Source organism: Pseudorca crassidens, chromosome 6, assembly GCF_039906515.1.
Source record: "Pseudorca crassidens isolate mPseCra1 chromosome 6, mPseCra1.hap1, whole genome shotgun sequence".
Taxonomy (NCBI): domain Eukaryota; kingdom Metazoa; phylum Chordata; class Mammalia; order Artiodactyla; family Delphinidae; genus Pseudorca; species Pseudorca crassidens.
This window is the reverse complement of record NC_090301.1, coordinates 4,887,553-4,899,995: the sequence shown is the minus strand read 5'-3', so window position 1 is coordinate 4,899,995 and position 12,443 is coordinate 4,887,553. Positions and strand designations below refer to the sequence as shown.

Genomic DNA, 12,443 nt, shown 5'->3' with positions numbered 1-12,443 from the left:
TAGCAATTCAGTGAAATTTTCCTTCTCTGCTGCATTACATCCAATGACCTGTCTTGCACTTTGAATGATCTTGTATCCATGCATGTGACACACCATGTGTCAGTCATTTCAAAAAGCTTGTTTAACTGAGGTATGCAGATTTCCAAATGGTGATACTTTTCATCAAGTAATACCCCAAAATCACAGTCATTAATATCACCACCAGTCTTGTCAGAAAAGTCTCCAGGTATTTGGAAGGTGTCATGGTGAGAGACACAAGTTTTCGAAATTCTCATTGTTGCTGGAAAGCTCAGACTCTCTCACTGGCCACAAATACTGTCAGCCGCTTTCCTTACAGTACAAACACAAGAAAAGTACTTGTTCTTTTTCAAGAAAATATCTACCACATACCCAAGACCGAAAAGCCATAGTTAATGTCTGACATAGTCATTCTTTCAAGTTGAAGTGTTGTCCCAGCAAACAAGTGGCGAATTCAGCTTGTGAAAGAAACACTCAGGGAAGAGCGTTCCTGTGTAGGGTGGTCAGCCTCGCGGCGCCGCAGAAACACTTAAGTACACTTGCCGCGGCATCACCTGGGAAATTTAAAAGCTCAAAGGTTAGAATTGTTTTAATCAGTAGGTTTTTTGTGGGGGTTTTTCTTGGTTTATTAAGAACATACTTTGTTATCTAAAGTTAGCCAGTATTCTTCAAAATATGATTTTGAATGGCTAAATTATCACAAAATTCAAAATATTTGTCATGGGCATTTAGGTGCTTGCTTATCCTTACCATTATCTAACTTCAGTGAAAATTCCTGAACTCAATTTTGTCGTATCTTTGAGCCTTAGAATTATTACCTAGAAGGGAAATTCCTGGGGGAAAAAATGTGGCCATTTTTTCAGGCTCTTGATTTAACAGTGAATATCCTTGTGTTAGCAAGATATGTGAGTGTTCTTATAACACCAACTCTGGTTCGGTATTCTCTCAAGTTCCTCTATTTTCTTCTTTACAGTTACGGGAAATTAAAATGTTGAAGTGTTAATGTAAAATGAGTTCAGACCAATAAAATCAAAGGAAATACAAAAAAAAAAAAGAAAACATCCTTAGGTGAAACTTTTTTGTTTTTTTTTTGTTTGTATTTAGAGAGCGTGACAATCGGTAAAATACTGACAGGGTACAAAGTACAACATGGTTACCATTGCCTTATTCGTGCTGAGGAGTCAGCGATATTTATTACCCACATTGCTTTTGCACCATCGAAGCAAATTTCAACAGAGGGAAAAAGCAAACTATGTCTTGGGGTTGTTTTGAAAATAGTGTCGAACTCATGAAGCCCCTGATAGGGTGTTGAGGGCCACACTTTGAGGACTGCTGAACTTAGGTTATGCAAAGAGAAAACACGTGACTAGATTAGCCGTGGCAAAAAGACCAAGGCAAGCATCAGTATGTCCTAACAGTTACCTCACTTAGACAAAATATTAGATAGTAATAGAAAATAATGAATTTCTCAACATTTATGTACAGTTAGAAACCAGAGCTTATTGAGAAAACCTAATTGGAACAAAGATTTCTGTAACTTTTCCATCATTTAATTATGGGAATGAAGAATCTTTATACCTTTAAAAAGTATATGTTAAAACTGGAGCAATGTTGATTGCATTTCAAAGCTGTGTGTTTTATGCTGATGATCTAATCTTGAGATGCCAGTCACATCATTGATGCATTTGGGTTTAGCTTTAAGATCTCGTTAACTGCTTTTTGGTACCCTATGAACACACGAAGCAAACCATCTTTCACCAGACAGCCAAAGGTAACAAAGGGATGGGAGGCAGTGAGAATCAATATAGTAAGAGTATTTTTAGGGACTATTGATGGATTGCTGTATTTTGAGCTTAACTTCGAGTGCCAATGCCCCAGAGCTGACTAAGATGAACTCACCATTTACTGAGAACTGTAGGCCGTCACGCACACAGAGAGCTCTGGGATGGGCAAGACGAGCCCCACACGTCGTTCCCTTGGCCGTCTGGGGAGAACTCCGGTGGGGTGTTTTTAGGAGCATCGTGCGGCATCTTGATGAGGACTTGGTACCACTCTAATTGCCGGAGCTGAGTGCCATCCGGTGATGACCTCCCAGTCCTGGTAATGGGTAACTGTGAGATTTTAGGACAACAGCGTGACGGCAGCCAACCCGTTAATTCTCGAATCGGGAGGGATCTGGTTACACCCACCGAGGCACTCAGGACTCCACGCCCTCTCCCAAGGCGGCCCCGCCGAAGGTGAGAGCCACACTGAGCTGTGCTTCTATCAGCAAGCTGAAAGCTGTGGGTCCCTGACAGGGCTCTCCATTGCTAGCAGGTTCCTCTCACTGCACCTCATTTGCATCTGGGACATCAATTAGCATGTTTGTTGAGGCTAATTGAATGAAACTCAATCATAGCTCTTAATTGCTTGACTATGTGAAAAGAAATCACATTAATGCAGCTAATTAAGTGTAGGGCAATAGATGCAACATAATTAGGAGGAAAATGTAAAAAACAAGGGATGGCAAAGGTGCCGGAGCGGGGTGGCAGGGGGACGCTGTGCTGGGTCCTGGAGCTTCACCCACGCGGTCGGGGCGGGTCCCTCTGCCCCGGCGCCTGCCTGCAAAAAATAATCCACGAGGTGAGCATGGACAACTTGAGAAGAAAAATGCAAATAGGTTTGCAATTACTACTTTTTCAAGCTGTTGAGGGGCAGGAGACAGCACCTCTGGGGGGCCTGGCTCTTGAGTGGGCCCCGGGGACTTGTTAAGTGCTGTTTAAAAGTACTTGGCTTTGAATTACCCTCATGCCTTGTTAAAGGGTTTTTTCCCCTTTTATCCTCGATCAGCATTTTCTGCAAGGAACACGGAGAGGGGTCGTATCTGTAACGTTTGCATATCAAAATCAAGCTCGCTGGCTTTATTTCCGCCTGCACGGTCCCTACCTCGGACCATCAGGCTGCGCGTCCCACTTCTGAGGAGGCGACATTGTTTGGTGGTTGTAGCTTTAATTCCTCAAGTACCAAGCTGGGGAGAGATGAAAAGGGTAGTTCTTTCAAAAACGGAAAACTCAGTGTTGTTTCTCTTGGGAGAAGCTAGAAGCCTCAGGCTCACGTATCCGCCTGTTTCTGAAAGACTTTTATGGATTAGGAAATGGATCTTGTCACATTTTTATAAATTTTAGAGGCTTGAAATTTAAGAATTGCCAGACTTATATTCTGATTTTCTTAAGAACTGGTTCTTCTGCACTTTCAATGCCTAACTCAGGCAGGAAAACAGATCCCCCAGCCCATGCTGAGCCAAGGATAAATGGGTTCTGTCGCCGCGTTCAAATCCAGAGAGCCAACACTTGGTACATTTCTATAATAATTTTAAATAAAATATCCTGGTTATTGTATGTTAAAACATGCCTATTAAAAAAGAGACCACGCTGAGGCTTAGTCACTCTCTGATTAGCCTCATTTTAGAGCCCATAAGCCATAAATGCTCAATTACACTCCTGTTATTGTATTTTAATTTGTTAAGAATTGGCATTAAAGAAAAAAGTTGTAGCAAGTTGATATTTTTAAAGGAGTAACTATGCAAGAAGGAATTCATTATTTACAAGCATTAACTTTGGTTTGGGGACTTGGGTTTGCCTGTTTGGAGTAAATGTTAATGGAAGTAAATGAAAGATGCATAAGAACAACCTTTTTTTTTTAAATAACCTTGACCCCTGGTCCTGTACTGACCAAAGGCCACTTCCTTCTTCCGTGTGCTTTTTGTCGGCCGTCCTCGTGGTGAGCTTGGTCAGGAGACTTCTACATTTCTTTCAGTCCGCTTTATCCTTTAGCCTAATTTAATGATAATAACTTTCTTTCCATCCTTTGTCCTCATCCTTTCAAAACCACAACTTTTTTCATAGTAGATTTTATTTGCGGCAGGGGGCGGGGGGGAGGGGTAGTCGAAGCATCTCGCCTTTCAAGTGGAGTCTTTAGTCTGTTCCCAGCTAGACACAGCCCACCCCTCCTCCAAAGCTGTGATGACCCTCCTCCTAGATGCCCGTGGCCGACCCGGCAGATGTCCCTCCCTAAGCTGCCCTGGGAAATGAAATGCACGGCTGGGCAGCCCAGGTGCATCAGCACCTCTGCGCCTGGCTTCCCCGGCTGACAGCATACATGCCGGTGCAGATGCTTCTCTCCGGATGGTTTGTCATCGCTGAGGAAGGCCCAGCCTCGCCCCTCCCTGGAGGAGCTGATCTGAATTTGCCCCTGCTTGGTGCAGCTTCTGATCCTTTGTTTGTCTTCAGTCCCACGTTCCTCCTGATTCTAGCCTCAGCTTTTTGACCTTGAGCTCTGCACTAAGAATTGGCCGTTTGAGGTCTGTCCTTAGGAAGTCACCCTGGATGCTGCGTCATCATCTCCTGGGCTGGTGCTTGGTGAACCTTCCAGGGTTCTGTAATCTCCATCACAAGGCCCCCGTTCACGTTATGGAGTTTCTCTTCCAGCCCTTCCTCCTGTGTTGAGAATTCTCCCACTCCCTTTCCTGAGTCTGGGGTGGCTCCCATGCGGCCACAAGTCCAACTGCTTGGGTTTCAGGTGAGGTCTGACACTCAGAGCTGGCCCTCCCTCCTACAGATGTTCTCTCCGTCTCGTACGGTCCCAGCGACCCATATGCGGGTTCTTCCCCCTGTGTTGGAATCTAGTACTTTGAGTTCCTTTTTGTGCCATAACTTCTGTCAGCAAACTTCCTACTTGTGGTTAAACCAGTGACTGCTTCTCAACCCCTTCACCTTATGGAATATGGACATTGCCTTGCAATTAAGAGAAGCCACTGGAGTCCTTCTCTTGGCTTCCCTAGCACCTTCTGTGCGCTCTGAAGCTTCTGCCGTTCACCTGGACTGACTTTCCTCGTCCTGCAGGCCGAGGCCTCTGACCCGTGCACTTTGCCGGTAGACCTTCATCTAGTTCTCTCTCTGTATCTGTTGACTCTGTTGATCGGCAATTATAAGGAAACAGCTCGCTTCTCCAAACTCCCTGGGTTGCGTGCAGTCGCATGCCGGATCGTTTGGCAGTTCTTCTAAAATTAGATCGACGTGAACCTTATTGTTTACAATCAGTACAGATTTATTGGTCTTTCCCTTTATATCCTAAAAGGAATCCACCAAGATTCTGCCAAGGAAGGAATCTGTTTATTTCATTTCCTGGTTAGTCTTAAAACACTTGAAATATTATTTACCCAAGAGTGATTTAGATTGTATCCTTTCTTCATGTGTGATGTTGGTTTAATGATATATCTGCAGAGACAGGGGGGTTCATTGCCCCCCCAAAATATATGAAAGGGTCAATAACTCCTCTAATTTGTCAAGAGGCCCCTCACTCTGGCTCTCAGTTGTCTTCTCTTTCCCCACCCAACAGCCGATTCTTAAGTATTGTTTTCCTCCGTATTGAATTAGGTGACGGCACAAAGAATTCCCTGTGTACCTAGACTTCCCTTTAGTTCCGTGATAACTGCTAGTCATTGACCTCCAAAGTGTAGACAAAAGCAAGATACTTTTTCCGAGTACAGTGAATCACTTGGAGAAACATAATGCTTGAGTAAAAATAATGCGCCTTCTTTTTTAGCATCCAGCTCTTGTGACCTCCATGTGTTTTCAGCACCGTACCACTGACCCCCTCAGACATCTTCCTGAACAAAATGCTTGACCTCTTACTTAGAGTTTTCACCTGAGTTCCCACCAGACAACTTCAGTCTTACCTAGATGTCTAATGGTATTGCTCTCGGAGACAAAAAGGTTATTACAAAATAGTTCCTACTCCATGGAATTTTACCCAAAACTTACAGGAAGAGCCCAGGTTCCTAATGTACCATCTAATGTGCAGCAGCTCACAAAATAGGATTTCATGTCCGTACTGGTGTCTCATCCTCCTGGGTAGAAGGCATCGACTGTGTCTCCTGTATTTCCAGGGCCTGGGTTAGTTCAGGACACAGAGGCAGAGCTGATATCAGTGTAATGATGATGCCACCAGTACAAGACAGATCAAAACCTTATTTTTAAGCGCTTGCCACCGTGGAAGGGTCATAGGATTACAACTCAGGATGTCTGATAGAACCTCTTGTCCTAGATTGTAAAAGGTCTTTCTTTTAATCTCTCTTGGATGTTTAACATTTTGAACAGGATTACATGCAGAATGTTCATGGCAAAGAGATTGATCTTCTGAGAACCACTGTGAAAGTCCCAGGGAAGAGGCCGCCCCGAGCCACATCGGCCTGCGCGCCCATCTCCAGCCCGAAAACCAACGGCCTGTCCAAGGACATGAGCAGCTTGCACATCTCACCAAATTCAGGTAAGCTCACAGCCGACATGCTGAAGAAATCCAGCGCAATGGCAGCAATGGGTGGTCCTGGCTGGAGGACAGTGCTGAGGTTTTTGGATTAAGTGGAGATTTTGACCATTAAGGTTGTAAACTAAGGTTTACAAGTCTCATCTCTTCTGTGGATGATTGTTTCCGCTACACCCTTGGGTTCCTGGACTGCCAACAAGCAAACTGTGGCACTTTGAGTCACAGCTGCACAAACCACTAGGCTTTCCCAGGGCTGGGCGGTTGAAAGTCACGTTTTACACATGATGGAGGTTTAAGGGCCTTCTAAAAAACATGAATTCATTGTTAAGGTGTCAAGGATTAGTATTAACTAATTCGTAGTGACTGTGTTTAGAAAAATGGAAAAGCCATTTGGAGCAAGATTTAAAGGAAACCCCTAGGCCTGTATAAAAGTTCAGATTCTCTCAGTTTTCTCTTGTAAATGTTATGTGATTCTTTCACACAATTTTGGTTTTCTTTATCCTCTTTTAAGGGAGAATTTGGTTTTTGCTCAGGATCAGAGAAAGTTAGTGTTTTCTCGGAATAGATGTGTTGAGAAATTCCTGGCTTCGGTGTGCAATGCAAACCATTCAGAGTGTCGTGGTTTGTTTTTGTTTAAGAGTCTTGGCAAACTGTGCTGTGGCTTTTACCTTCCCATGATCGCTTATCAGAGAAAAGGTGGTAAGAACCGCTTTAAGTCTTCCACCAACAAACTCAGACTCCTCCAACATATGAAATCCCTTCACAGATTTCAGTTGTTTCCTTTCCTGTCTCCAACGTACATCTGATCTTCTCAAAATAGATTTCTGTTCTGCAGTCATTCCTAGCATATGTCTCTGCTTCTTAAAGATGCTGCCTTTTTTCCTTTCTGAAATGTTAAATGTTTTTAAAGAGGAGTAATGCTGACCCCACAGTTCCATGGCATGAATGACATTGTTTGGCAAAAGGAGGGTAAGAAAAAGGGGACAGAACTCGGGGTCCAGCAGCCTGGGTTCTACTGCCCAGTGCTGCATGGTGTTGAGCAGGTAACTGAACCATGTTTTACATTAGGCTGATCTTGCCTGGCCCTGCCCCCATCACAGAGGTGTGACGGCAGGTGCTGTGGAAACTCGTGAAGCACAATACAAACATCAGCTGTTGTGACTAATCAAAATAAAACTGGCCTTTCTGATAACAGAGACATTAGTTCATTCTAGAAAGGTGATACGGTTACTTTATGTGGTCTCATGACCTGCTGACCTTCCTTCCAAGTGGTACATGAGTTCTCCTTTTCTAGATGGTGTGCTAACTCCATGGGATGGGAAGAGAGAAGAGCGCCCAAGAAAAAATATGTTTCTATACTGAATGAAAAGCTAATGTCTTCGTTAATTTATTTATTTGTTCAGAAAGTCCTTGCTGAGCACCTGTTCTGTGCCAGGAGTTGTACATTCCGTGGATCCAGAATCTCTGACCTCCAGAACTCCTGTGCGAGGCAGTCACCCTATAACCAACTTTCCACTTCCCCTTCTAACCATTGGACACATCTGTCCATTTATTTGTTCAAGTCAGCAAGCATGTATGAAGTTTCTAATGTGTGCCGGTCACTGTCCTGAGCTCTGGGGGTACAGAAAAATGAGGCATAATCCCTATCCTCTGGAATCTCACCCTCTGGGAGGTGGGAAAGGTGAGCAGATGAGCCAGTGCAGTGCAGCAGCTCATAGGAGATGTGAAGGCCCCGGGGTGATGTGCTCGGCTTCACCCCAGGAGGTGGGGCAAGGCTTCAGGGCTTGAGGGATGCCTGTGTGGGGTGTGAAGAAAGGATGGGAACTTGCCAGGCACATAGGATGAGGGAAGAGTCCTGATGATTTGAAGAAGTGTCGGCTATGTAAGATTTGGAGTTTGAAATGTCATCTTGAGACATCTTTGGGGCTTAACTGCCACTTACTGTCCTAAGGAAAATGTAATGTTTGATAACAAATAGAGAATACAAAATGCCACATGAACTTTATCATATCCCCAGAGGAGGTTATGTCATGGGCCTCGGCTAGGGATTGAGTTTTCAATGCCCAGTTGCTTTCTCTTTAAGATTCTTGCTATTGGGTGAATGGGAAGATTTGGGTCACGATTGAAATCCCTTTTCCATGGTCACACCCATGGTCGGTTTATTACAGCACATCCTGTCAACCCTAAGCTGGGGAAATCCCCATTCAAGGAGCCTGGTAGATGTTTCATCTTCTTTGGGTCACAAGTAGGGACTCGGAAGTGGGAATGTGATGTCCGCAGGAGCACAGCACCACTGTGCTGTGGAAAGTCCCTCATGGTCACAGCAGTGCCCAGGGATGGTGCCCTCAGCTAAGCCTGTGGGCAACGTCCTTGGCTGGCATCACCCAGAGCTCTACCCTGTTGTTCATAGAACTCTCTCACGTGGAGAGTTCCAACCCAGCAAATTTAATTTCAAGTAAATGGATGCTACTTTTAAGTGATGGACTTTTAGCTAAAGATAGGTATTAGTTATTTTAGAGCTAACTTGCCGAAGAACTTAACCCACTACTTAACCTCATCTTTCATTCTCAAATCATTTGAATTCTGCCATTTTGTTTTAGACCTCTGGAGTAACTGGGCGTCTTTTGTTTCTTTTTAGCTTTTTTCTTTTTTATTCGTTTTCTATCTCCATGTTATGAATTAGATCAATGTTACGTGCCTTCCCTTCTAGTCATTTTTTTCATTCACATAGACCTGATACACACTTGTACTGAAATCTTTGTGTGTAACTTACTAATGTCTTAGCATAAAAGTCCATAGGCAGAGTGAGTCAGCCAATGGATATAAACACTTACAAGATTCTCCGTACATATTTCCAAATTCATTTCTAGAAAGGTTTTATATAAAATACCCTTCCGTCCATAAAGTGAGTGCTCATTTCACCTCTACACATTTTTAGAATCTATGCTAATATTATAAGCAATAAAAATATCTCGTGTTTTGTTTATTTGGATTTCTTCAATTAGTAGTGAGGTTGAACAGCTCATATATTTATGAGGTTTTTGTGGTTCTTGTGTTGTAAGTGTGTAGATGTATCCTTTGTCCATTGTTGCACTAGGTGCTTGTCTTTTGCTTATTGACGTGTAAGAACTCTTCGTATATTAAGGATAACAACACTTTGTAATATATTTTGCAGCTATTTCCCCAGTTTACTATTTGCTTTTTGAATTTTGTAGTCTTATTTACATACAGAGTTTCCCCTTCTTTAGTATGTAATCAAATCATAAGACTTGTACTTCTGTAGTTTCTACTTTAGATATTTAGAAAGCCTTTAATAATCCTGAAATAAGATCATAATTCATATATATATATTTCAGAGTTATAATTTTATTGTTGTTCCTTTTCCCCTTTTTTATAATTAACCTCTAATCCACCTTTAATTTGTTTGGGTCTATTATATATAATAGGAAATCTAGTTAAACTTTTTATTCAAATATATAGCTAATTGTTCTCTCTCTCTTTGTTATTTCCTTTTCCTGTTGATTCTGTTTGTCACCTTTCTTGCACAACTAACTCATTTAATCAAATTAGCTACGTTTCTGGGCTTGAAAATTTATTCCATTGACTCTCCGCGCTGTGTGGGTTTACCTCATTGTCTTAGATTCATGGCTCAATTTATATCTGGTAACGTAACATATAACATGGTTTCATATTACTCTTTTATTTTATAGTGTTTCTTGGTTATTGCCACCATTTATTTTTTCCAGTAAACTTCAGAATAACTGGAAACCTTTCTCTTCGCCCCTAAAAATAATCTCATTGTGACTCTAACTGGCATTGCTGTTAATCTATGAATTAATTGTGGAGGAACTGACATCTTAACTATATTGAGTTTATCATAGAACACAATTCTTTCCCAGTTTATTCAGACTTATTATATACCCCTCAGTAAACTTTTAACACTTTTTTTCCATTTAGATCCTGTATGTGTCCTGCTAATCCATTCTATTACTTTATAATTTTTGGTGAAGTGTGAAGCTGATACTTGGTGGGGCGAGGGGTTGTCTATTCTATCATCTAATTGGTAAGAAATAAGAAAGATCCTAATTTTTGTATTTTTTATATCCAGCCATCTTACTGAACTCTTCCTGAGTTGGAATAATTATCCAGATGTTTCTCTTAGTTTTCTAGTGTGGAGTCGTAATGCATTCCATGTTTCAAACATTATGATGCCTGACTGTGTGTCGATGTTGACTTTTAGTTTCTCCCAACCAGTTTAATGATTTGGATACCTTATTGCTTTGCCTCCTGTACCATTCACTTACCATCATCGTTGAGTCTGCGGCACGCCCAGCCCTGAGGAGTGCTCTGGAGATTCAGGGGGCCCTCCCTCCAAGGGCTTACACGCCGATGGGGGGTGGAAGAATCAGAAGATAAACACACAAGCAAGACCACTGAAGCTGGTGGTAATTGCTAAAGGGTCTAAAAGGGGCAACTGGATAGAAAACTACTTGCAGGAGATGGTGGTCTTACATTATTCCTAGTATCGGGGAGTGGTTGGCCAGTATTGGAATGCTGACTACCTTTCAAACATTAAAATGCTAGAAATGTGATGCTCTTAATAACGAGTTTCGCCAGGGACTTGGGGAAGAGGAGGAGAAACACATTGTCATGCCTGACACTGCATACCTGCATACTGATAACCCAGCCTGGGTCTCATCTGGGGGCTCGCGAGTTAACCAGAGCAGAAGAGCTGCCGTGAAGATGGGGTGGCTGCCAGCTCCATTGGGCACCTGTGGGATGCAGGCACTGCAGGCTGAGGGACACGTTCAGGAAGAGTTGCCCAGGGGCATCCCCACCACCAGCCCCACTGGGAAAGTGAGCGGCGTGCCTGGGGAGGATACCCTGATGTGGGTGCCCATGCTTGCAAGAGAAGGAAGCAGGTTGGAAAACTCAGACCTCTGCATAGACCCGGGGAAACATAAATGAATGGCAAGGAAGGGCAGCTCTGACCATGAGGGACGTAATGCAGGTGTGCCAGCCCGCCCATGAACTTGTATTGTTGGTCAAAGACAAACCCACCAGTTAGCATGTGCCACACACGTGCCCCAGGGCTGCCGAGTCTGTTCAGCCCTGATCTTACTCATAAACATGAGTGGGCAGCCAAGACGTTTGTGGACACCAACAGTCAAAATGTGAAAGACCAACATAAGCAAAAGGACAACTGATCTTGGAAGAAAGAGAGTGATAATTTGGGGAAAGAGAACTTAAGAGGAAATTACAACTAGGATCATCAGAAAGATTTAAGAGGTTGGCTTTTGTATTCCAAAATGAAACAAACAGACAAAAGATGACATGAAAAACCTGGGGAGAAAGAGTTCTTGGAAGTTAAGGAGAAAGTTTGCAAAACTAAAAATTTCAGTAGATGGATTACATACTATAAAGAACTTGGCTTAAAGATACTGTTGGCAGTATAACAGAAGAAAATATGCTGGAGGTGACAAAGGAAATGCCAGTGTCTTCCCATCTGAAGAGTCAAGTAACAAACTGGATGGGAGAGGAAGCTCTGTAAACACGGCCAAATCCCCAAAAGCATCCAAGATAACGGGAAGACTGAGGTTACCTATCAAGGAAGAAAACGCTGATAGTCCTTGACCTTCTCAAGAGTAACACCTTATATTTGTTACAAGAACAAATAGTTTTGATTCTAGAAGCTTATGTAGAGCCAAACTATTATCAATCAAGTGTGAAGACATTTTTAGCTCACATACAGGGATATAGAACACTTCCCTCTCAATGGATTTCTGAAAAAATTACTTAAGCATCTACTGCAAGAAGAAGGAGAAGGAGGAGAAGAATCGAGAAGATATTTCTTTATTCAGACCTGGTTAAATTCCACCTTCCCCATCACATCTTCCCCTTCCTCCAAGGTCACTTGCTGAGGATGCCCAGGGCAGTATCCACCATTTGCGTTCCTTCGGCATGGAACCTACATTGCCATTCTAGTGGGAACCCATCGGAAACCACATTTTAGAGTCTGCCCAACTGTCATTTCAGGGACGCTTCCAGAGAAGGGGGTCAAATGTCCAAAAATATTTTCTGACACGAGTTTTTGGCTGGGTTGGTAGAATAATATTCATATA

At 42.9% G+C, this 12,443-nt stretch overlaps 1 protein-coding gene across 15 annotated transcripts in view; it reads left to right on the top strand.

The window, feature by feature from the left end:
• AGAP1 (ArfGAP with GTPase domain, ankyrin repeat and PH domain 1) overlaps positions 1–12,443 on the top strand; it is a 559,516-nt gene that overhangs the window by 371,417 nt on the left and 175,656 nt on the right. For all 15 annotated transcript variants that reach the window (XM_067740138.1, XM_067740144.1, XM_067740143.1 and 12 more), the window contains one exon: positions 6,156–6,324. In XM_067740138.1, the coding sequence (XP_067596239.1) occupies positions 6,156–6,324 (169 nt within the window). The remainder of the gene's footprint in view (positions 1–6,155; positions 6,325–12,443) is intronic.